Below are 27891 nucleotides of genomic sequence, written 5' to 3' on the forward strand. Positions count from 1 at the left end.
CAAAACCTTATAACTAACTCTTTTCCATATAGGAAATTTTTAATATTTTTAGACCAGGCTTCTGTCCTTGTAATTATTTTGGGTTAATTGACATTTTATTACATAATAAAACATAGCTACAAAAGAAAAATATATGCTTACCAGTTTTGCAAATTTGAAGATAAAATGCTAATCAATTTAGTAATTGAAACAAGGAAACAGTCTGTCCTGAGCAGGATTAATACATCCTTGTTGCCATAAATTCCTAAGAATAACAAACTCAGATGTCTTACTTCTGTATTATTTTCCTGTATTGATATTTTTCACGACAACTGTGAAATTTTATTAATTTGCTGCTTTCCCTTAAAATATAAATACACTTGATATGAATTCACTTCATAGCTGCAGCAACTGGTACCAGATGAAACAAGTAGAAAATCCAACTGGTTTCAACTGTTTTTTTAACCTGGGTAATAAAACTGCACTTGATCCCTAAATAAAACATGTAGATCACAAATAACAATGATGTAAATGCTTAAGTAAATAAAGCGTGGTAAAGCTAGTCGTGGTTGGTTCTGTACTAAACTGTCTGAATACGAGAGTCCGTCCGTCCGTTCGCCGAAGTGTAGTGGGAAGGGCGCCCTCTCACTCTGCCCCCGTGATGGATTCCCTTCGTGGCAGACATTTCTCGTAGAGGCAGAGGGCTTGATGGATGAATTCATACTGCTCGTTGGTCTGGATCATTCCTCCCCTGTTTCAGGACAAATTAAAAGATTGGAGGAAAAAAAGATATTACAATTATTATTCTTTATATACTGTCCTTTTACCAGAGCGGCCCAAAGCGCTAATACAACAAGAAGAATCCTACACAAATGAAAATGAAAACTTACAGAAACCTAAAAATCTGGATTACAAAAAAGAAATGTTTTAAGTCCATTTTGAATGAAGAGACAGATGGTGATTGCTCGAGTATTAAATGTAGCCTATTCCACTGGAGAATCATAGATTCCTGCGAGGGGTGGATATAGGGTCAAACAATCGCAAAAATCTTGGACAGTTGTAAGTGGAATCTGGGTTATTATAATTTCTCTTTTAAGCATCATCGTCATAATTTTATAAACATAAAGATGTTGATCATCATGATAATGGTAATGTCTACTATGGAGATGAATGCATTTTAATCTGATGCATAATCCTTTCAGAACAGGATTTAATTAAAAATGCTAAATTGATCACAAATTGTTCTTCAAATTGGCAACAAAATTATTTTTCTTTTATTGCTACATTGTTGTAATAAAATGTAATGTCTCTGTAAGCAACTGCATGGGTAGGAACTTAGTTACAAAGTTGAAAAATTGCCAACATTTAAAGAAATACAATGATTTTTAACCTTCTACTTTGTAAAATACCTGGCATCAAACACAATAAGGTCATGCCAAAAAGAAATGGATGCAGTATGTGCAGAAATTTATTTTATGGCCCTAAATCAAATGTTATAGCCAAACTGAAAAATGTGGTATATTTTTATAAGGTATATTTGTAAAGGGTATATTTGTATCAGGTTTATTTGTATATAAGGTATATTAGTATATTTGTATAAGGTATATTTGTATAAGGTATTGAAGTATATTTGTATAAGGTATATTTGTGTCCTTATGCTCACCTATCTTGCCTGATTTGGCACACAATACCCAGTATATCGACCATACTCTCTTCATCCATCTGCCTCATACCAAGTGTGATTGCGATATAACACCCAGTCCGACCAAGTCCAGCACTGCAAAACAAATGACATAGCAACATTCAAGATTCAAGATTTTTCATTTAACCATAACCATAAAACCATACAAAAATTATACAAATAACAATATATACTATGGAAAGGACCAAAATAAAAGCAAATGCTTGTGAGGAGAAGCCCTGAAAGACAGAAAAAAGAATATGTAAACAAAAACAAAGTAAAAGCAACATTATAAAAAATCCTTAAGCTATATATGAAAAATCCCCTATATAGCAATGACCCTGAATAACAATTATTCAGTATTATCTGCAAATGCTGTTTACCTGGAAGCATAATTTTGTATCCTAGGTTGCAACATACAGGTGAAGCTGCCCACTTAAATAAATCTTTAAAGACCAAGTCCTAGACATAAGACTAAGCCTACTTGCAGTGGACTAGAACCGGTCTTGAAAATGTTCAGTATCATAGATGGAATCCAATTTTTGACTATTTAGATCATACCCAAGTCTAAATAAGAGGACCAGGTCTACCTACCTGCAGTGGACTATGACGGGTCCTCTTGGAAGCGTTGGGTCTATCCTGCTGAACTCCACCTCACGTATCATCTCCAGCAGCGTGACAGGGTTCTCTGGAGGCTTATTGTCTGGCCATGCGGTGTACCAGTAATGCAAAACCTGACGACATTCGTTTAAGTACTAGGTGTAAGAAAAAGAAAAAGACAAAATGTACCATTTCTTTAAAGCCTGTCTGTACTAGTTTACAGGAGGGATTAGACCACCATGCAAGGTCACTGACAGGTGGTTATCTCATCAAATCAGCTCTCAGTTAACATAAGAAAAAGATGATCATCGGGGACCAATCATGGTCAACGATTAGACATGGTTTGCTATACAGAGGGCGCAAGTAGCTATAGGTAGTGCAGTAGGGCTTTAAATACTCCAATTTAAAAAAAATTGTAAGGTTTCAGTCACTGTCATTACTGTCAAAAGTTATGATTATTCTCCTCCTACTCCACATAATCATCATCAGAACCAACACTGGAGTCATATATCCTTACCATTTATGGAATATCTGTTGTCACTTAATCATTCATCTTTAACCACCACCATCATCAACATCATCATCACCACCATCGTCTTTAAAACCATCCTCTATATCATCAATATCATCTACCCAGGATACATTATTGGCCTGAATTCACAAAGGAGGTTTAAATTTAACCCATGGTTTAAACCCTCATTTACATAACCCATGGTTTAAAATAAGCACAAAATAAGCGCGACACAAGTCACAGGTCCAATATTAGACGCGCGCAAGGCAAGGTACGCCTCAATTTGCCCGATTTTAAACCATGGGTTATGTAAATGAGGGTTTAAACCATGGATTAGATTTAAACCTCCTTTGTGAATTCAGGCCATTATCTTTATCATCATCACAATCCTCATCAACACTACCAAAACATCCTCCTCCTCCCCCTCGTCATCAAGCTTACCTTCAATGTAAATATTTTAAGTATATAATCGTCTTTGGGCACTGTTTCTTCCACCGTCACATCAATATCTCCATAGAAACCCTGTCCCTGAGGCCAATACATCTCACATTTACTCTGGAACAAAAAGAAAAAACTCTCTAATCACACACTGCTCGTTACATTGAATAAGAATTATGTTTAAATCCTTCAGAGATATTACTAGATTTTGTGAGAACTGAATAAAAGTTCCATCACATCAGTGTAACTACAGAAGTCTGCAAATATTTGTATAATGCCATCATTTTTTAATAACGAATTTCTCTAAAGATCATTATCAGACACAATAAAATTTAAAAAAAGTCACAGATGTAAAAAGATGTTAACATATATATATATACTGACCAGGTAAGCATGTCCATTAAATAAGACTTTCTAGTGACGAATGACTATAGGCTCATAGATTCATTGCTTTCCGGGTGATATGTTTCATCAATTAAAAAAATCAAACCCAAACAACTTGCTCTAGAGGAAGCAGAATAATTAGGTAACCCAATAGTGAAAATTACAGGCAAGTATTAAACAATTTCTTGTTATATGGCAATTCATATTCTTGAGAATGGTGGACTTTGACCTATTTGTTTCTTACATTTAAAACGAATAATAATTAAATACCAGAGTAAGTTTTGTTTCATAGGTTGCACTGCATTTTCAAGAGACTATGAATGGAAGTGTGAAAATTGTGCTGATCTATGTAATATATATCTTAAAATAAGGATAAAAAGAACATACAGTATTATTTGAATACTTACTCTTTTCCTTTCTTTGATCTTGGTTACCATGACAATAACAGGTGCATTGGTAAACCAGATCATCCTCCAAAAGTCTGCCAGGGTGTGTGCCATTGGGCCTTGAGTGGCGACGAAGGCAGTGGGCTCTCGATCGTACCCCTTGAGGAAGAGTAACAAAAATATTTTTTAATTAATTAATTAATTAAAATATATTGATTGAGGGATTGTTTTATTGAGGGATTGTTTTATCGAGAGATAAGGTGATTGGTGAAGAGATATTGTTTTCTGTGAGTTTGGCATAATCTTCATCTTAATCTTAATCGCCACCACCCTCATTACCACCTCCACCACCAGCAATGGAATCATCGTAAGCACAATCAGCACGATCATCATGAACATTATCACTACCATTATCTACATCAACATCATCATCATCATTAGCACCTTCACCACAACCACCATCAAAGTCATCAAGAGCACCACCGTCACTATCAACATAATTTTCATCAAGATCATCATCATCATCATTACTACCACCACCACTACCCTCATTACTACCACCAAACACCCACAATCCTCTTCTTTCTCTTTCTCTCTCTAAACATGACCATTATCCTAACATCATCTTACCCTGATAATATTTGCATTGATGTAATCAGAGGATCTCCGCTGATTGGTGGAAGGGAGACTTTTGTCTGTGGGTTGGGGAGTATGGTGCTATACCGTTTTTTAGACCACCATCACTACTACCACCACCACCACCACCACCACCACCACCATCATCATCATCATCATTATCATCATCATCATCATCATCATCATCATAATTACTACTACTACCACCACCACCACCACCACCACCACCACCACTAGCATCATCATCATCACCATCATCACCATCAATACTACTACTACCACCACTACCACCCTTACCACCACCAAAACAACCACAATCCTCTTCTTTCTCATCGTACCCTGATAATATTTGCATTGATGTAGTCAGAGAGAGGATCTCAGCTGATTGGTGGAAGGGAGACTCTTGTCTGTGGACTGGGGAGGACGGTGCTATACCACCATCCCTATCATCATCATCATCATCATCATCACTACTACTACTACTACTACTACTACTACTACTACTACTACTACTACCACCACCACAACTACCACCATTACTACCTCCAAAACACCAACAATCATCATTACTACTAATACTACCACCACCACCACTACCAACATTCCCACCACCAAACCTTTTCTTGCTCCTCCTACTCTCTCTCTAAACATGACCATTATCCTATCATCATCTTACCCTGATAATATTTGCATTGATGTAGTCAGAGAGAGGATCTCAGCTGATTGGTGGAAGGGACACTCTGGTCTGTGGATTGGGAAGAATGGTGCTACACCACTATCACTATCATCATCATCTCATCATTACTACTACTACCACCACCACCACCACCAGCAAAACACCCATAATCCTCTTCTTTCTCCTCCTACTCTCTCTCTCTAAACATGACCATTATCCTAACATCATCTTACCCTGATAATATCTGCATTGATGTAGTCAGAGAGAGGATCTCCGCTGATTGGTGGAAGGGACACTCTGGTTTGTGGATTGGGGAGTATGGTGCTACACCACCATCACTATCATCATCATTACTACCACCACCACCACCACCATTACCACCACCACAACACCCATACTTCTCTTTCTCTCTCCTCCTTCTCTCTCTAAACATGACCATTATCCTAACATCATCTTACCCTGATAATATTTGCATTGATGTAGTCAGAGAGAGGATCTCCGCTGATTGGTGGAAGGGACACTCTTGTCTGTGGGTTGGGTAGTATGGTGCTATACCGGTTTTTAGCAGCTGAACCTGGAACCTCTACACTCTCAGGATGATTCATCGGAATGTCCTACAAGAACAAGGATTTTTAAAAATTTATTTCTGATATTTAGATAGGGTGACTCATTATCACCAATAATGATGGTTTTCCATGAGGCCCTGTTAAGCATAATAAGCAACAAAGAATCACTAAGAACATGTATAAACATATTATATACAAAGTATTTGGTATCCTCGTAAAGAATGAATAGTTTGTTTGTTTTGTTTTGCTCTGCTTTTTCGTTCAAGAAAACGTTGTTGCAAATCCATATCTTAATAAAACATTATAGTATAGACGGTTATTAGTTTTTTAATCCGATGAAAAGTAATTATTAGCATATTTCGGTATGTATTACACTTTGACAAAAGGCAACATATACTTTTGAGAGTTCATAAACAACGAATAGAAACTACTTAGGCTCAGTTAAGAAAGACATTAGGGATACCAAAATGATAACATATCTATTATTGTGCATTAATTTGAAGAAAACATTAACATGATTTAATGAATAACATCCCAGTACAAGGAGAAATCACAAAACAAAGATAGCATAGATTGGATGGAAAGGTCAAATTATAGTATTAGAGTGTTGTCACATATAGTGTAGTCACGTACTGCTACAAATATAATCCAAATCCACTCTGTGCTCAAACAGACTCCCTGCAGTAAAAGTGTCTCTCTTTCCACCCCCTGTCTCTGTCTCTCTCTCTGTCTCTCTCTCTCTGTCTCACATAGTGTAAACACACTATTTTCACAAGTCAGTATATGACAGTATTCTATATTCACTCTGCAATCAAATTATATGTGAGACAGAGTGTTCTTTCTGGCAGGGAACTGTATATACTCACCCAGAATTCTTCATGTAGGGCGCGGAAGTTTTTAATTGAATTTCTCAGCTGTTTTCTCGTCATTCTGTTGCCTGCTGACTCTAAGTATTCTTGTACAGAGCTGTGAAATCAAAAAGAGCAATCATCAGAAGATATTCAAGAAAAAATATATAATCGCAGCTACCTTGTAACATTCATAATAGAAAATATGCAATTTTACTAATAAATCTTGATTTCCTTTTGATTCATCCCTTCACTTTGAACAATGATAATTATAATATAATTTGCTGACATCATATTGCAATTCATAAATTGTACTAACATAAACACAGTGTTACTTTCTCTGGTTGTAAAGCTGACTAATAATAATGTACCATACTTAAATAGCTATTCCTATGCACAATTTGGCCCAAGAGGGTGCCAAAACTTCCCATGGACTTGATATAGATGGCAAGAAAGCAGTGTTTTTATTCTGACTGCATTCTTCAACAACTGAAACACGTTGCTGACCAATATTCACCATTTTCAATCTTTTATTTGTATTTTTCCATTTTTCATATGGATACAATAATACGGATGTAAATAATATGATAGCTTAGAGTTACAGGGACTATTTGAAAAAAATACCTTTCTCTTGGGGGCGAGGCTACCCATCTGACTGTTTCTGCCGGAGCATTAATGTCGAGTGTGAGTGACTGGGATGAACTTCTCCTACGAAAAAGAAGCAATAATGATAAATGGCTATGTGCTAAACATCAATTACAAATACAGAAGAGGATTTAAATGGCTTTATGGGTGAGCCTTTCTTTTTCACACTGACAACATTGGCTTTATTTTGTTAGTACACTTTTCTTTTAAAAACATATATATGATAAGAATACACCTGAACAAGGTGGTCGATACTTCCAAAAGTTGCAAATATTGCCATTTTTTTGTAAAAAGCAGTATTTATCTATTTTCAATGAGTCGCACAATGAAGAATTGTGATGCTCAATTTCCTTTTTAAGATCCCTATCACAAAATGTGAATAAAGAATGTAACAAAATGGGCACAAAATGTGCTGAAGCTTTTAATGTTTCTATACTTCTGCATCTTGTATATTTTGTAAGACTCTGAATCAATAGTTATTTTGCCAAACCCACAAATGCGTGAAAAACGCAAGTCCTGAGGGGCATCATCTCAGTCGTCTTAAAGGCTTCGTTTAACAATGTTAAATCTGACATGCATGGCCCTACGTGTTATCAGTGTCTGTGATATGGTGTAACAATGAAGCCCTAAAAAAATTGGGCTTCGAAATGATCATAAAGTGCCTCAAAAAAGTAAAAAATCTTTGAGTGACCAGTTTTACCATACTAATTTCACCAAAAGACTGTAGTGTTATAAACGGTTTTTAAAATTTTGATTTTCCAATCAGAAATATCTTGATAATCAGACAGGTGATCGGCTTGTAAAAGTCATGGGGTTCCTGACTGACCTAAAGGTTTATAATTATCATTGCAGCATGAACTAAATCCAGGATTTTGTTTCAGAATCTGAGACAAAGTTACCGAATCCCTTTAAGCTTTCAAAGTCTGTACTCCCGCATCTTGTACATTTTGTAAAACACTCAAACAAGAGTTTCTTTGCCAAACCCACAAATGCGTGGGAGAAGAAAGTCCCGAGTGGCTTCATTTCAGTCTCCATTTTCTTAATGAATGTTATTACCTTTCTTGCAATCCTTTGCTCTTTATCTTAATGGGTTCACTGCGGGCTAGTGAAGCGTATGTGTAGCCTGCCTCGGGTTGGACGAGTTGCCCCTCCTGCGTTGCAGGCTTGATGGGCGGGTACATGCATATTCGCTTCTCCTCGTCCCTCAGATGCTTGGCACGCCATGCTCTCCAGCAACAGTAGCATATCTATTATAAAAATGACATTAGGAGAGTATGGAAAGTGCGTATTTAAACATCATATTGATGAATACATGTTATCATTCAACTACACTCATGAATTGTTGATGTTTCATAAAATGTCTAGTTCTTGTTGTTTATTTGTTTACTATACCCCTTATCCTAAAAACTTGTTTTTCCCTTTGACTGTATGCCACGTATCTTCTGGCAATAATGTTTCCACTATCAATTTCCCAGACTGACCATCTTCAACCTGAAACCAAATCGCAACCCTAAAATAAATCCCTCCACGTTTGACAAAAATAAATCCCAGGGTTGGAATTCTGAAAGCAAATAGTTATGTTCTAAGTTAGTAAAACAATGTTACTTGTCATAACAAATAAAAATCAGGACAATCGATTGGTTAATGTCTACACAAAACTGACTGCGTTTGTGTAAAGTTAGAAAAAACATCTGCACAAGCACCTAAGGCAAGTGTTAGCATTTTCAGTTTGTTATGACAATCAACATCATTTTCCATAACACAAAAAAAAACATCATTTCCAGAATATGGCCCCAGTGAAACTGTAGCCAAAGCCAAGATTAGAGCACCTTCCCTTCTTATCGGAACAAACTTTTGACGTTTATGACAATGAAGGTGAATGAAAAAAATACAAATACTGTTACAAGGGATTGTAAAAAATGCATTCATATTTATAAGAATACTTACAATTGCTAGTAGAATAACAAAAACAGCACAACCGAAGCCAACTGCGTATGGTGCATAAGAGTGCTGCCAGAAGCCTTGCTCACTCTCAATTACTTCATGTGGGTATGCTGTTGACTACATAAGAAAAAGATAGGAGACAATGAAATTGATAAATTTCCTATTTCAGTGCATAAGTAGTTACAGACATCAAGTAGACATTAACATTTGAAGCAATTTCAATGGGTTCCACCTATTGTGTAATGCACTGATGTGTAAATCACAATAAATTTATTTTTTAATTTAATTCAATTTGAAGTGAATTGGGCTTTATCAAGAAAAAAATGTAACATTCAGAAAAAGTATTATGATGCATGCTAAAATTTGTTACTATAGAAAATGTTTCATGTGTAATTCACTGTTGACACACAGATAAACTGAAACACAGATACTCCTGAACATTAATTTATCAATTGTTTGATTACCAAATGAAATGATTCTCCATGGAGTCCACATTAGAAAAATGTGGTTTGGAAAGTGGCATGCAACTTACCACACTGGGTCCTGTTCCCTGAGACATTTCTGGATATGGCTGTGTTTCTAACCCTGTCGGTTTCACCACCATGGCAACAAATTGTCATTCACAACAAGATGTGGCAGCAACACAATGTCAGGTGGCACAAAATGGCTTAAAGAAAACAAGCTTTCTGGCAGTGAAAGTCTTCTTTTGTGTGATGAAGGAAAGATTATGGCGGTGATGTCGATGTTGCATCTAGTTGCTGCAATGCAGGATTCTTAGAACATGAGGTGGCAGCAACACAACAACAACTTCAAAGTGTAAAAAGGCTTGTAGAAGATGAGGTTTCTGGCAGTGAAAATCTTCTCTCTTGTGGTGATGGTAGCGTTGTTGATGTTGCAGATGTTTGAGCTGATGTATCTATAGCTAGTTTCTGTGATCACTTTGAATCTTTATGGGTGTTAGAGGAATGTTGCTGTGATGGTTGTCTTACATTGGATAGCTACGAGACTGAACAGGTGGTTTCAAAGTTGTTTGTTGCAGTGTGTGTTGCAGTAGCAGTGGCACAAATTGGCAGCAAATGCAGCAACTTAATTTGATAATATGACACAAAATATAAATTGCAAAAAATAATTCATGCCACAGTTTTCTATTTTACAATAACACCTACTTTTTAATGATTAAAATGATGATAAATTAGGGTTATAATAGTGCTAATAACTTCAGACTTGGTGGCAAATTATTTTCTTGTGTTTGTGTATGTGCTTGGATACTACTCGGTGGTTTTGAAATATCACTTACAAAATCTTATCAGTTGCTTGGAAACTTTTTGCTTTGAGACTTGATAAAAATGAATTCTCATATCATTTTGCTTTCAAACTGCATCAAGAAAGTAAAATAGTTGAATTATAGATTGCTACCAGAAACATCCTGAGTGTATTTTGGGTCGAAGTGATAACCTTTCAGTTTTGCTAATGTAAGCTAGTGCACCTTATTGCTACCGGTAATGCCTGTATGTGATCATCGCAGGTGATTGTGCTGGCGGTCTTGCTGGTGGCTGTGTAGCTATATATCGTGCCTTAATTTATTTGGAGCATGCAAATTGGCAATCCAGCTAAATGTGTAGATCATTCCCTGAATGTCAGTTAGCTAGCTGGTGCACGTTTCCCATTTCGTGATGGCTCAGCAGAAATACAGCTGCATGCAGCGATGACAGCGTTGCCTGGGGCCACAGACACAGGCCTGAGCTACTACGGTAGAAGTTCATCAAGCTTAAAATCTGTGTATCTTTGGTCTGCTGTAGTTAATGCTCCTGATATTCCAGAATATATCAAAGCTTATTCCAAGAGTAAAGTTGCATCCCAATGCTGGCCATGCATGACACTGCATTCATTTGAAGCCATCTAATAGAAAAGAGGGAAAAGCACAATAGACTTTGTATAAATAAATCTGTATTGAGAATTGTAGGGGGGGGGGGGAATCAGTACTGGTTTCAATAAGAAATTTTATGGGTAGCAGAGAAAGAATGGTGCTATAATTACTGATATCTTCATAACTACCCAAGTATGTCAAATTAATTTTGTAATCTCTTACATTTTTTAATTTTACAAATACCCTTACAAAAAAACTTTTGTAAATATATCTTTTGATTTCAAGAGATAATATCGTCCACCTAATGACTTATTTCTGATAAGTTATTCATGGATAGTTTTTAAAAGGAAACCTCTAAATCATTTGATTTTCTCCCACTGGTTCACAAAAGGTTATCTTCCCATTGAAAACCTAAGAGTAAAATCATCTGATTTTCCTCTGCCGGTTCACGAAAGTCCAAGTTGAAATGCGAGGAAGCGCTTGGGGGATTCGATCGATTCCCTCTTCTTTATCATACTCGAGGTGGACCAATAACTGGGGCAGAGATTTTGGCAATGGAGCCGTGGAAGATGATTCACGATCCCCCGAGATTCAAAGCTGCAACACTTGCAGTTGGGACTCAATTAGATTGCCAATTTGTGAGAGGATTCAACATACGTCACTGCAAGGGTTAGGCGAGAATATTATGATTACGGATCAGTATGGAATACAAATCATGGCCAAATCCCTCTCTTTGTTATAATCAATGATCAACGAGGACAAGATAATGAAAATGAGGATCCTTTCCATTTCCCGTCGCATTCCGCTACCACATTATTACCAAAGAATGGTTTCCTAATCAACAGTCATATCCATAGGGGGAAGAGAGAAGCTGTTCTCGCATAATTATTTCTTGATTGGTCTATTTTTAACGGGACCAGGGGTTCGTTCCCCTCAAGGAACGATCATTACCATGATTGGAAACTGAACATACCAGAAGTGTCATTAATCTTTCATTTGCAATGAGTTCTGTCAAGGAGCTACTTGTCTTGTACTGGTCAGAGTCAAAGGCCACTTGGACAGGCAGGTGGCTGAACTTGCAATTTCCTATCCCGTTACTAATGAAATATTTCCCATTGCAATGATGGAAAATGTCAACAAATATGTATTTCTTGTGTATGTTGCGAGTATTTCGTGAGTATTATGATTTGTCACAGTTGCTTGCCTTATAGGCTTTTATGATTTCAATTTCAATTTTTATACATACTGTATTGTAAATGTTTTTTTTTACGAAGAATGGAATAAATATACCAACAATTAATTTGTACACCTACGTTCTTTAATTGCTGTGGTAAATGAAATGACCTACTGAACTTAAAAGATTAATCCAGTTCACCAGCAGGACGTTTCACCTTTAACTACTCTTCATGTGGGTTCTACAGCATGATTGCCTTTTAAATGTCATGTACACACTTCACCGTGACACTGTGCCAATGTCAACACAGAACTCCTATATCGTCAATGGCAACTCACTATGCAAGGAGGCCTCAAGGCACTCCAAATCACATTCACCTCCAAACAAACCGGTATCTTATTCTCAAAAGGTGCACCAGATAGAGCGGAAGTACCGCCGAGAGTGAAAAATTTAGAACAATCGCCATAGCAACCTAACCCAATTGGAAGCGCCACTAATTTAATTTCTACGTGCGTACCTGCCTGCCCTCGAGGTTCAAGCAGATCATGTACATTGCGTATTACACATTGAATTGATTTGGAGAATTTATACAATGGAGGTTTCCATAGGTTTCAGTGTGACAATCGAGTACCTCACAATTACAGTGTGAGCACTGCTTTTTCAGGTTTGTTCAGAAATGGTGCAGTAACGTCCGCAAAAAAACTATGGCGATTAACAAAAAAAACATTTTAATTTGTAAAATCAGTGGCAACTGCGCACGGCAAAGGACCTGAGCGTATTCACTGAGCTCTGTGTTATAAGATACAGAAATGTGAAGCGAATTACACATTGCGTCGTCATTAAAAAAACTGCTGTACTTTTGCAGCGTCATATGTGAACAAGTCTTTTTGTGTGGGATTCGATCTCTTGTGTACAAAAGGTGATGTAACTAAAATCAGCGCCTTAAACCGCTCGGCTATCGCGCTCTGTTACCATACTTAACAGTTTTCTCTAATATATAGATTAAAATGGATTGAAAACGGCTTCGCGTGGTCGATGCTTCACGGCTGCTCCATTAAACAGGCCCTTCTTTTACTTTTGCAATGCATATTGGCACGAACTTAGATCAAGATCAATCAGCAGATGTTGTTTTTTTGTTTTTGGAAGTTTATTTTCGTCTTCATGTCAACAATGCAAGATAAAATTGTCGGTAAGATCGATCGAGATTCAATTGTATTGAAATTACCGACCAATTCTTCGCACACGTACGGTATCCTCGATCGCTCAGACCATTTTTTAACATGTAAACCTATGGGGTAACCATGGAGACTGAACTATTTTCCCGGTAACCATGGTTATTGGGATTTTAGAACTGTTTTAACCATGGTTACTGGGAATTTTCGGGAACAGTTAAAGTTTATGAATGCAATTTCGACCAATCAGATTGCTGGATTACTTAAGTGAGGTATATAATATTTTTTAATCGATGTGAAATTCATTCACAATGAGCTATCTAGTATGGTTCTTATGACAACCAAGCACTTCACAATTTTGTGTGAACATTGCTTTGGACTAGGGTTCACTAATAATCAGCTGTATTTTGATTACTATGGGTCTTTCCTTCAGGGGTGAGGGGTACTGGTGGTAGTTGTCTATTACAGACATAGTTTAAAATGCGACACTGAATTCACCCATTTAAAAATATTTTTTATTCTCTCCATAACATCAATCTTCTCTGTTTCTGGAGGAGATGACACAGATGAATCAGGTTAACATACAGCGAGCTTGGGGTAGTCTGTTTTACAAGGAAATTCCTGGTAGGGGTTGTCTTAATGTGCTATTGGAGATACCAATACAAGATCCTCAACACACCCTTGTTAAAATCTACAACTGTATTTATTTTCCTCCTGGATGTCATAACAGTCTGATCTGTTTCCTAGAAAAGATGACGCAGATGAAAAATGGTTAACCTTCAGAAGTCTTGGGGTAGCTTTTTTTTTGGAAACAAGACCAAAATTTCTCGACCAAATATACCCTAATTGCAACTGCTGGCTGATGAAAACACAAATTATCTAGTTAATTTGTGATCGGGATAGTTAAAAAGCGGGTTATTTGGCAAACTCGAGCTGATGAAGGCAGGCCTAAGGATATTCCTGGGAGGGGTTGTCTCAATATATGGCAGACCTAATAGGAATAACCAATCCTCAACTCACCATTGTCAAAGTATATTTTCTTCCCTCCTGGATGTCATAACATTCTGATCTGTTTCCTGGAGAAGGTGACGTAGGTGAGGTAGCGACAGTGGCCTTCTGATGACGATCTCACATTGTCTGCAGCATCATCGCATCCTGAATGGAAAATTTGTAAAAGGTGAAAGTTGTTATTCATTAATCAATGATTGAGTTTGGGAAAGGAGGAATATTGGCTATGATTGTTATTTCTAATTCTCTAACTAAATGCCCACACATAGGTGAAAGTTGTTTTTCATTAATCAATGAATAGGGTTGAGTTTGGGAAAGGAGAAATATTGGCTATAATCGGTAGTTCTAATTCTCTTTCTAAATGCCCACATATATATCATACGTCTCAGCACGTTATAAAAAGAGTCCATTTTCGTAATGTACCAGTTAGCAAATGTCTTTGTGACGTGCCTCGTTATAAATTATTTTAATTAACTGCAACAAATAATCATACTTCAACAGTCAGAATGCAAAGTGCATGTATTAAGTTTGTCTGACCTAGCAACATTTAATATATACAATTTGCATCCTGACTACAGAGATATAATATCAACAGATGAATAGAATTAAGCAGGTCGCGACATGTATATAACACATATTAATTTGAATACATTTTATATATGGCCTATTCATAAAAATGTGAACTGTAATTCGAAGTCACTCACTTTCACAATTAGCACTATCCCAATGTGTGGTGAACTAATTCATCAAAATACAAACATTTACAAATACAAAGTGATTCTGTTGATGATGATGACTAAAAAATGACAATCAGAACCATTTGACTGTGTACTTAATATGTAAAAACTTCCTCTTATCGTATATATTTATCACAAAAATAAACACAGTGACATGTGTTTGAATGGACTCTGGCTGGGAAAGTGCCATGTGTGTTAAACACGTTGTAGAACAAGGTACTTCCGATAATACAAATGCAGACTGATATCACCCAGGGTTTTTTTTTCTAGGGTTGTGTACTCCATGAATAAACTGCCAACGGATGACATTTCAAACTTGAATGAATGACCAAGCTTGGGTTTACATGGGTCATCTATTGTAATATATTTCATATTAGCGTTAGGATGGTAGTTTTATAAAATATCTTTAGTAGTAGTCAAATATACAAGTGGTATTTCCTGCAATTTTCTTAATGCAATTATTTGGAATTCATTGTAAATTTCCATGTTTTTTCTAATTTGTGCAGTTTTGAAATAAACTGCCAAAAGATGATACTCTGAATTATAGATGACAGAACTTGAGCTGTTTTTTTCACTGTTCGGTTATTGTGTGTAATGTTTAATATGAATCATGAAATGAATAGTGTACAGTAGTTGTTATAAAATATCTTCAGTAGTAGTAAAAATACAAATGACACTTTCCAGTGATTTTATTACCCGGTATGCAATCGTGCATTTATTGTATATTCTTAATTTTTCGTATCAGATTCTATCACAAAGTCCACATTAATCAACATTTTGCAGCCTCTTCTTATTGGTAATTACTTGTTATTTACTGTTGGACACAAATATTTGAAATTGTTTTCTACAAGTATTCTCCAATCAAGACTTAATTGACATCACTACAGTATTGCACATAAGTAAAGTATTACTCGAAACCCTTATGTCAGTAAAAAGTTAGTAATTACTTTAATTCCAGGTAAAGTACTATCTTAATTAGTAATAGAACATGCTTATGCCTCGAACTGCATAACGTTCTGTGCCTGCATGGCGAGCAAGGGAGCAAGCACCATTAATGTTAAATTTTAACCTTGTTTAAAGTGTATATGATAATGTAGAAGAAAACACAGAGACTGTGCATACATGTACATTGTGTGCGGGTAAGCCTGAATCTGATGACCAGGGTAATAATATATATTTGTTAAGCGCTTTGAGAGGGCCTGCGGTCCTGAAAAGCACTATAAAATACCAACTATCATGATTATTATATTATCCCTAACATCAACAACAACAATTATAATAATAGTAATAATAATAATTAGTATTAATAACAATAATAATAATAACATAATAAAATAATAAAGTTTACACTGCAAAACTTCCGGAACATAAATGTAAACCTTAGTGAGTATAAGGTATATAAAATATAAAATGGTGTAAAACATGCAGTATTTTTCTAGAAATGTACATGCATCCTCTTGCACCGTAATTCTTTTGTACACTCTATGATATATTCTCGATTCATTTGTCAAGTCACCCATGACCTTCATGGTTTAGAGCCATATTAAGCTGCACCCAGTGTTACAACATCAATCATGATGTACTCATCAATTGTAGGCTCCAGCTACAACCAATGAAGAAATGTTCGAGTGCATCTCACAATTTACATGTGTACAGGGTGCCTCAAGATAAGTTTGCATCTCAGCATCACACTCATTCTATGTACATTCTCAAGTATCTTTTTTTTCAGACACCCTATATTTGATGCATGTGCATGCATGTTTATAATCCTTGCTCTTGAGGATTTCATTTCCAATATCCCCTAGTTCAATTTGTCAAGTGTTTTCAGATGAACATAAGAGCTCTATGATGAATGACCTATCACAGCTAAATACATTAAAGAACTTATGATTTTAAATTCATTTCAGTCTAAAAAGAACATATCAATCTTTTGGAATACCCGGTATCTGATGCATGTACATGCATGTTTATATCTCTTGCTCTTAAGGAGTTAAGTTTTCAATATCCTCTAGTCCAATTTGTCAAGTGTTTTCAGATGAGCATGAGAGCTCTTTGATGAATGACCTATCACAGCTAAATACATTAAAGAACATATGATTTATAATTAATTTCGGTCTAAAAGGAATACATAAATCTATCTTTTGACATACCCTGTATCTAATGCATGCATGTGCATGCATGTATATAATCCTTGCTCTTCAGGAGTTTATTTTCAATATCCCCTAGTTTAATTTGTCAAGTGTTTTTAGATGAACATGAGAGCTGTATGATGAATGACCTATCAGAGCCAAATACAATTAAAGAATATATGATTTAACAATCATTTCGGTCTATAAGGAATACATAAATCTTTTGAGATACCTTGTATCTGATGCATGTGCATGAATGTTTATATCCCTTGCTCTTCAGGAGTTTATTTTCAATATCCCCAAGGTTAATTTGTCAAGTGTTTTCAGATGAACATGTTCGGTCTAAAGAACATAGGAATCTTTTGAGATACCCTGTACCCCACGCATGTATACGACCCCTGCTCTTTGGAAGTTTATTCTTGGTATCTCCTAGTCCAATTTGTCAAGTGTTTTGGAATGAACAGAGGAGCGCCAGTGATGAATGACCTATCAAAGCCAAATATGTTCAATAAATATAGTAGGACGGCTGTGCATGTACAGACCCCTCATCTACGACGTGCAGGCTGAATACAAATTGAACTCTGTAACATTTGCATGAAAACAGCTATTTATGATTTATTTCTGCTATTTAGCTCTATTATTGATACTTCCACTACATTGACAACTACTTCAGGTTTCTTTTTTATCTCAAGGATCCTTATATTAAACACACAAATGCATTCTATAATTTCATTAAATCTGTATTGTACAGACCGGAACTACATACTTGGTGCAGATTTTACAAAGCACACTCAGGTTTCAGTTGCCTTTCATGCCTTTATATTTTTTCAAAATCCATATGTCTCTCTATAAACTCAAATATAGTTTTTACTGAGGTTATTTTATTTAGAACATCATTCAAAAGGTCTGTATTTTTTTACAGATCTTATCAGAAGTGTACATGTTCAAATATGTACTGTACAAATCCACAGAATGCAATTTGCTGTGAAGTCATATCATGTTCAGACCTTATCAAATACTGTTCCTGGTAAAATACATTTATTGATTGAAATAGAGTAGACACTCTCACACTCACATGTGACTGCATGTATTGTGGTCGCATGGTGTGACTTGGTGTGAGGGTGTCTACGTTATTTCAAGCAAAACTGTTCATGTATATATTCAATAGTATTAAAAATGTGATATCATTCAGACTTTCTACATTGTAGGCCTTTAGCTAAATGCTTATTTACAAACAATATCATATATATGCAGCAAACACCTACATAATATTCTAAATTTGTTGTATGGTTTGATAGCTATTTCATTGATGTACTTGGGCCTCCTCTGTTTTACTCTAATTATATTTTTCATGTACTCTCACAGTGATAATATTATTGATGACGATATTCTGTTCCTTGATAATAATAATAATAAATAATGATAATAATAAAGCAGTGCTTATGATATAAAGTGTTTTCCACCAAAGTCTTTAAGTATCTAAGCGCTGTATACATGTAGAACAGTACAATATGATGTAACATCTCTATCACTTCAAATCAACTTTGCATATTTCGACAACCGTAGCGCTAACCATGTACATTCATGAAATAAATGCTACCAGGTACCTATTTATACAATTGGGTCAAGTGAGGCAAATGTAGATATCAATGTCTTGTCAAAGGGCGTTAGTGCTGCGATTTGGTGACATTCTACTATGAATCTGTAATTTTTTATTTTTCACCAGCATATTTTCTACCAGCATGTCTAAAAAAATTGTTTCATGTAAATAATCTATATCCTGATACACTATCCATTATCATGTATTTCTTTGTCCTTTTGTGTTGACTAGGTGTATGTATTCATTTTATAATGCATGTAAACAAGATAAATCTCCATATATGGACATTAAAAATGGAAATAATGAAAATTCACTTCTGAAAGTGGTACTCCGAATACTCTTTGTTCTATGTATCCACACTGAGATGTGTAAAAGCTACGAAGAATGAATTATTCACATCTATTCTGGGAGGGTAATCATTAATGAAATATATGACCTTCATTGCTCAATTGCAGGCTGCTTGATTGATAAAGCAATCAAACATTTCCAAATTTCAATCGAACATTTCGCTGATCACGAGCAGACAGACAGACGGCGCTTGCTCAACTTGAAATCCTAATTACAACCTGAAATTAGGTCTCTACCACTCTCCTACAAATGTATACGCCAGCCTCAATACTCGCCTCGCACGTACAGCATGTATACGTGACCAGAAAGACAAACATTACAGTCGGCGTGGATAAACTGCATGAATCTTTCAGAGCTCCACGTGTGCGCCAAGTACCACCATAAAACAGACAATGAGTTGGCACTTCTCACAAAACGCCGGACCGGAAATGCAATATCGAGACGTGAGCAGCTGGTCGTTTATCATCCAGGGAATAGGTACCAGCACATAAAATGCAAGGATGTAATATGGCTATGATGTTTTATAGTCTGGAAAGGATTCTGTTTAGGGGTTTATCTTCTGGTTTAAAGGTGGCAGTTAATTCAGAAGGATAATAAAAATGAAGTTTGACAGGTTAATTCATGCCATCAAATTTAAACTTTAGGATGTGACTTTAATAATTAAGGATGGTTTTATTCATGAGATTCTGAATATTTGAAAGAACACTGTATACAGGCATTTTAAACAGTGAGTTTTCATTTGTATTGAGTACTGTAAGTTTATCTTATAAATTCATATTCCCTTTTCATATATGCTTTCCCCATATGTTGGCTTGAAAGATAACTCCCTTTTCAACAAAACTAGACACAATGCCGGTAAAATACTTTTAAGGGCATATTGTTGCATTGTAATATATCATAACCACAATAGTAATATTCAATATTCAGATAAGGAGATTAACATATATATATATGTTAAGCAAACTAAAGATTAAGATACATTAAGCAAACTATGATAGAGTATCTTTTAATGTTAATGATGTTATTGTCAGCCTTTTGCCTGCACATAAGATAAGGGAACAATGAACATGTGTAATGACACAATGCACTACAGGTGTAGGCTACAGTAATTATAGTATTAATGAGGGTATATATGCATTACCCATATGTTATATTTTCCTTCAAAATCTCCAGTAAAAATGAATATGAAATTCTATTGGTAGTCTTTTTATTACTTTTGTCATAAATCTTGTCATAGGCTTCTGTCAAAAATGTACAGGACAAGCTCTCATAATAATGTAAAATACACATAAACATGCCTATGAAGACCACTGAAGGGAAATAAACAAGAAAAGTGTTCATTACTACAGCTTTCATTGGTGAATTCTCTTCAAGGCAAAAAAAAAATGGTCTTTACAGACAGGTCGTTTCACGATATCTATCTATCTTACCATATTTGTCAAATCTGAAGCAAGCGTAGTTTTACATTCATCATCAAGGGTTGATTATTTCAATGTCTTGAAATTTATACAATTAAAATTTCTAAAATGTGAAATGGTTTATTCCAGCCACTTGCTGCTTCCATTTTCATATTAAACCATTTCAATCACAACTTCCAAACAAGACACTTAGCACACTTTAATTGGCTATAAACATGATTGACAATTTCATATTCTACAACACTCACTGAATAACCCACAAAACAACCTACTATCATATGAGCTGATCAACCTTACAAAATGGATCTCAGAAGCTTTGAATTACATTATCCTTCAATAAAAATGTATATATTTATATAAATTTATCAGCAGATATCCATATATGAAAGCTAGGCTTAGTATAACGAGTATATTTAGCACCACCCCATGCGTGTGTGTATAAATTACCACTTTAAACTCTCTTCGACCCACGCACTTCATTATGTGGTTACTAAGTGCACCTATCAACATTCTATATATTCCCACAGTGGCTGTAAAACACATTTGCATTATCAAAATAAGTATGATGAAGAGTGTCATCAATAACACACTCTGAATAATAACAGGTAAACCACTCAAACTGTCATTATATTATAATGGGTAAAATTGGCTTTTGTTATATATTTTAAAAAAAAGGGTAAATGGGTTTAAAAAAAAAGATTATCAGGATGGCTGAAAATAATCGTGCTCCTGCTGTGTGCATATTTATATTTGTAAATTACACACCGTAAATATGTTATAACTTGATTTAAAAATTTGCTAATCAGAGTAAAACTTACTTCAATAAAAACAATAACTATAACAGACAGAATAATAATGTAGACAGTCCTTTGATTGAGCACTCACCAAGAACTGTCCATGTGCATATTGTATCCTATTACATATACATACAGTACCTGTGTCTATATAATACATGTATAAAAAAACCAAGCATAATTAATGAAGAAATCTGCGGAAGTAGGGCTACATGTGTCTTTATCATAAATGTATGAAATGCATATTTCATACTATGTGAAAAACAAAAAAACGGCCTAAAAATCCCTCCATTCAGAAGCGCAGGGGATGACTTGTCCACACACAACAACAAAAAGTGTCATACTACCATAGTATATTTTCATATACTATGAAAATATTCACGTTATCAAATATAGTTCAGAGTTCATAATCCACATATGGTCTGATCTGAAACTCCTCCTTTAGTGAATGAATGGCTAGGTTCTCAGTTTAATTAAAACAGTTGTGCATCTGTTTTAATGTTTCAGGCCAGCTGTCGCCTCTGGGGAGTATGATCCAATAAAACTTTAAAGAGAAGGTTGGGTTCTCGACTTATCGTTTAGGTGAAAGGAAATGTGGGAGCTTTGAGATACTTTTGTAATACCTTTGTCAGTTTGGAATAATATTAGAGTAGAATTGTTTCTGCAAGGGATTCTTTTTCTGAAATATACCGAACTTTTACAAAGGGTACTTTGATTTGTTCATTTTACCGTACATGTCCTTTAAGTTTCCTTGTACACTGTTGACAATAAAGATAGCGATCAATCTAAGGAGTCATAGAGATTGATCAATAATGTTCTGAGGGAATAGAAACTTGATCTATCAGTAATAAATCACATAATTTTCACAATCACTTCATGAAAAAAGGTAAGAAAAAGTTATTCCAACCTGATCGGTATGGTGTATATATTAAGATGAAAGTTACCTTCCATTTGCTTTATTAAAGCATTGTAGTTATAAAATATATACTTGAAGAAAGATACAATACTAGTGTGCTTTTGTTTATGCTGCTTTTCTTCGAAGGACTAAAACATGCTACCACTGAAAACCAATCTCCACAATCATCATATTTGGTATCTTATGACGTCATTAGGCTAGGGCAGTAAACATACCTCTCATTTGAATGCAATCAGCCATGATATACTTCAAGGTGAATCTGAAGTTCAGGTAATAATATTTATTTTGAGAGAAACTGGCTCAAAATGATTCTAAAGTGTTTACCAAGCAGCAGCTATGTTCTTTAGACCAGAAAAATATCAACAAACTCACAAATTTTTCTTGAAATTACATTTGCTGAATATCACAATGCACATTTGCAGAGTAGCATACCAAGGCTTGTCCTTCCAAACATAAATTTGAATGAATGGGACTGAGAAAGAGAACTATTTTGGTAGAGCCTAATAGATTTTTGTTAAATCTTCTATTTTCTTTTCGCACATTTTAATGAATAAGAAAAATCTTTAAAAATATTGGTAATGGATATCAAATTCAACTACTTTGGCATTTCTTGAATGGTTATTTAAACCTTAATCTTAAAAGATTTTCTAAAAGGAATAATTGAATCAAGAGAATTTCATTCATCACCTTCCCATCGTGCTGACTTTTATGAGAAACGTAAAGCATTGTCTTGTTTTTTTTAAAAATCGTTCATGTACATTGCTTAAAGATCAAATAAAATCATTAAGAAACACCAGATTTCTGTCAAGTATTCAAAGAGGTCTGTTTACCTGCTCATTCTAATAACGTGTCAAGTCCATTACTTGTTTTGAACTAATGAGAACAGCCCTTATGTCGGCACAAAAAAGATGATGAAATCAACAACTTGATGCTAGCAATCGACCTTTATGCTACACAACACTCCTGAGTGACTCTACTTCTCAATATCTATTGGACCAAAACACTTCACTACGTAGGTCTCTCTCAAACATTTCTCGTCTTATCTTAAAGAGTACTGATCACCAAACCAGGTTTCAGTTTGGATGTAAGGGACCCTATGTGGCTATACTGTAATCAAAATACAAGCTTCAAACGTTACTTTTACAAAGAGATATTGCAATTCAAGTACTTTCTCAGTGAACTGTAAAGCGTTTCCCTTGGTAGACTACCGGTAGTTAACGCAAGTGTACACGCTCACATAGAATAGATATAGCATGGAACACAAGTATGACTTGAGTTCCCTAGGCAGGGATTTATGTTATATTACCCATTATGTTATATTACCCATAGAAAGCCAGGTTAATTTTTTTGAGGTTCATTGCATCCATTCTAGCTGTACACATATTATCTTCCATTTGACCGGTACACTTTAATACAAATGCCCCTAAGCACGGTTAGACACTTCATGCATTTCAACATGTGTTAAATAATAATGCCCGCCCCCTCACTATGTTTTTTCCATTCAGTATAGAGAGGCAACGAAGAAGTACTCATCTGAGCATCTTTTTGACATTTTGAGAATGAAGTAGTATGTGGGCGAATTTGTAATCTGTCTTCCCATGTATATTTTTTGTCCTTGTTGATCATTATGAATCGTTATGAATATCATTAACATAGAGAAAAAAATATCCATCAAAATTGTCAGAGAAACTTTAGTCCATGTGAGTTGATCTCACAACAAGGAACAACGAAAAGCATCTTATGATGATTTAGCTGATATTTCGTTTTTAAGAGTATTCTTCTTGAGGGTAAAAATGCTATTTTAAATAGTACTTTGACAATTGAAATGATTGTAAATTTGCCATAGAGTTGATTCATTCAGAGAGTTTGGCCCAAATTCACAAAGGAGGTTTGTCGACAAACATAGGTTTATGTGTGTCATATGACGCGTTTCGACGCGTTACAAACCTTGGTTTACAACGCGTCATATGACAATGGACAACTTTTGTATTTTTGGATTGAATGTTATTAAGTTGTGATCATAACTGAGTTAAACAGTATTTAACTGGGCATAGAATCTGCCAATTTTTGCTCTTCACTTTTGACAAAGTAATTTTCTTAAATCAGTCATTTACTCCCAAAAGCTCCCTGATCAGGTTTATTATTAGGCCTTCTCTTGAAAAAGACCTCTTAGTTTGATCGTGACTCAATTTATTGCAATACACATAATCATAATGACATGTTGTCAGAGTTGTAGACAAATATCCTTCGGTACAAGGTACTTCTGGAAAACCAGCTGGTGTGGTTCCCACATTGATAAAACAGTGATAACGTACTTCCATTGACATTCAAACTTGTCACCTTGCACGTACTCTCTGTAGAAATTTAGTTAAACCCATCGACTACTGAATTCAATAATTCCCATAGGCTTAATACACGGACCACCTGGTTCCCATAGAGAAAGGGTTAATCCTCCGAGGACTTAAAGGCCCACTGCACTAATTGTAGCTACTTGCGCCCTCTTTATAACAAACAATGCCTAATCGGTGACCATTGGTCCCCCATGATCCTCTTTTTCTTATGTTAACTGAGAGCTGAGCTGATGAGATAACCACCTGTCGAGTGACCTTGCAGGGCAGTCTAATCCCTCCTGTAAACTACGGCAGATAAGCTTTAACCCTTTTGTAGAAATAAAAGATGTGAAGTATCAGTGATGCTTTTCACGGTGGAAATTCTACATCGTGGGTAACGTTTTCAGGGTTACATGTGACCATGACAACTTAATCTCCTATTCAAAATGATATATGTAGGGAGAATTCTTAACATGCATTTATTTATGTTCACAATCCCCCTTTTTTTGTTTTATTGTTGTGTTTTATGAAAATATAATTGGCCTGACACCTGCTCTGGTGACATTTCCTGAAATATTTCATGAAAGGAATAGATAGGGTTAGAACAAGGGCAGGAAAAGAATGGATTTTAGGTTAGGCTATGAGGTAGGGTTTATGGTCCACGGTTAAAGTTAGGACTTTGTTGAATAATGAAATTGACTGTGTAGCAAGCATTGTTGGAGCACAAGTCACAAGAACCAGAAAATGCGTATCTCCTTGCCTGTTTTGTATCATGATGTCTATTATTTGTGATTTATTTCATATGTTATAGGTACTTTTTTTCTTCTAAAATGCTGAATACATAAACAAAATTAAAAATATTTGGTTTCTTTAAAATGGGTTCACATCTACTGCTGATTCACTACTCTTTTTTGGGGGGGGGGGGGGCTAAAAGATAATTAAAATTTAAAATGACATAATAGACTGAGACCTGTATATATATATACATAAAGAGAAAAGTGGTAGAGGTGATCTTTCAGTGGAGGATCAAATAATCATGATCCCTAAGACTTTTCCACGGTCAACCTAAGGCGATTATGTATCCTTGTCCATTACTTATTGTTTAAGATACAGAACTAGATACACATGCCTAATTCTTGTTGTTGTTGTAGTTGTTGTTCTTCTTCCCCTACTCCCCTCCTCCTCCTCCTCTTCATAATCATCATCATCATTTTTTATCATAATTAAAATGTGGGGACATGTCCGAACCCCATTTCACAATCCAAATATAGTGTTTATGGCATAATGTAAAATAAGGTATTCAAATATCTATGGAGTTGATCTTAAAGTTGTTTCTAGTTGTCTTAATAAAAACATATTTCAATGAGAAATACAGTAAAAAAAGAAACCAAAAACTGCATGTCCTTTAAGACTAGTGTCCATTCTATACAGGTGGTAGCTAAGTTCCTTTAGCAGATTTGACTGTAAGAAAATTCTTGCAGTTGTGCTTGGTGTAATTACGCAGCCCAATCTTCCCACGGATTGCATTTCCAGACGCTCGATTCAGAAAGTGTATTAGATCTGGATGAGTGGCTAACACCACAAAACAGACATCAATCTAAAATGGCCGCAGCAAAACCTGACCTTACGTTTTCATTCACAAAATAAGTCAGCAAGGACATGTATGATGACAATACTGGTAACAGAAATAACATCTATAGCTGTTATAGAATGCAAAAGATTTTTGTATAACACATGATGAACAGTATTACTGAATTTAATTTATTTACTTACTTTATCAACATCAAACTGAAAAGAAGTTTACAAAGCAAATACTTTTATTGATTCTGAATATTATTTCTGGCAAAAATGCTTAGAATTTAGATACCAATTCATGTAAAGTGTGTATTATGATTGTGGAGTGGTAACTGGCAACATCACACGTATTAATATTCAAATAGAAACATACAATTTTCACATCAATAACATGTAAATTCATTATTTAAAAACCAATTTGCAAGCATTTGTTTGAATCAACCAGATAAATGTATTTCTTGTAATTTATACTTACTGCGCTTTTTTGTTCAAAAAGTGCATAAAAAGAATAGCTTTATACATGAATTACCAAAAATATACCAGGGTCAGATTCGAAAACCTTGTTCATAACACACAGTAAATAAATCTTCCATGTACATTTCAAATTATGTCACCTCTTTGACACACTGCTGTCGCCTATTATAAACAGATGCATGCCCATTCACAAAATATCCTACTGGTCATTTTGTCCACACATTATTTATCTCTGCAGTCATGAATAAGGATACAAAAATGAAATATCATGATAAAAGATGAATATATTTTGGAATGTTTGTTCATGTACTCACAAAAGACACCGTTTTGAGGTCGCGTCGATCGCAAACTTGCTAATAATATATATTCCAAGAGTAAGGATCCAGCTTGTATTGGAACAGGTTGCTAGCCAAAGCCTGCCTGTCTGCCGTGCGAAGTGAGAGTGACAACGGAACAATCGGCTCACAACACACAGCAATCCCTAATGAAATGGTTTTTAATATCCCACACTCACTCCCAGCCCACATTTCCTAATGCATGGGACTGAAGTGGGAAACGTGTGTATGGGTGTGTGTGCATGTGTGTGGGTGAGTATGGTGGTGTAGGAGACGTGCATTACGTGTATGTGTGTGATGCTTGTGGAGGAGATGTGTATGCCGGTCGTGTGTGTGTGTGTACATGCAGAGGATGCGTTTGACTTAAGTGCCTTTGTGCATTGTAAGCATGCGATGTGGCGTGGGTGTCTCCATGTGTGTGTGTGTTTCTATGTGGATTTTGTCTCTTGTGAGTAGAAAGCTGGGATGTGCCTATGAATGGAAGGCTTTCAATAAAGTGAGGCGTGTGGCGGGGACTCAAGTGCGTAGGGAAAAATTTGGCGATATTGGGGCATGGTAGTAATAATTGCATGTACTTAGAGAGCTTACATGTATATTAAGTAATTACCTAGGCCTACGGCATGAATATGTCATGCACTCTGTCTAGTATTGTAGTAATAATATAGGCAAATGTACAGACTTACTTAAAGGCACTACTCGATTTGAAAACACTCACAAATC

The 27891-nt window shown here is 35.5% G+C and overlaps 1 protein-coding gene across 1 annotated transcript; it reads right to left on the reverse strand.

Annotated features, from left to right (window-relative positions):
• Positions 1 to 402: 402 nt before the first annotated feature.
• LOC577890 (receptor-type tyrosine-protein phosphatase R) lies at positions 403 to 27891 on the reverse strand. Its single transcript, XM_030989489.1, has 13 exons — positions 27151 to 27891; positions 14528 to 14662; positions 9827 to 11193; positions 9298 to 9411; positions 8407 to 8597; positions 7330 to 7413; positions 6724 to 6823; positions 5750 to 5905; positions 4001 to 4138; positions 3213 to 3326; positions 2255 to 2415; positions 1643 to 1756; positions 403 to 730 (listed from the first exon to the last, which is right to left on the reverse strand). Exons 3-13 carry the CDS (start codon positions 9896 to 9898, stop codon positions 625 to 627), a joined length of 1350 nt encoding a protein of 449 aa, XP_030845349.1. The 5' UTR covers positions 9899 to 11193; positions 14528 to 14662; positions 27151 to 27891; the 3' UTR covers positions 403 to 624.

The sequence above is a fragment of the Strongylocentrotus purpuratus genome, unplaced genomic scaffold, assembly GCF_000002235.5.
Source record: "Strongylocentrotus purpuratus isolate Spur 01 unplaced genomic scaffold, Spur_5.0 spur5_scaffold_18, whole genome shotgun sequence".
NCBI classification, from domain to species: domain Eukaryota; kingdom Metazoa; phylum Echinodermata; class Echinoidea; order Camarodonta; family Strongylocentrotidae; genus Strongylocentrotus; species Strongylocentrotus purpuratus.

Bases quoted from the DNA above. Each gene is read 5' to 3' on its own strand.
- LOC577890 (XM_030989489.1), bottom strand. From the start codon at position 9,898: ATGGTGGTGAAACCGACAGGGTTAGAAACACAGCCATATCCAGAAATG. The intron at 6,824-7,329 runs GTATTTTTTTCA...TTGATTTCACAG, and splicing joins GCCTCGCCCCCAAGAGAAAG to CTCTGTACAAGAATACTTAG. The intron at 731-1,642 runs GTGAGCATAAGG...GTCCTGAAACAG, and splicing joins TGCCAAATCAGGCAAGATAG to GGGAGGAATGATCCAGACCA.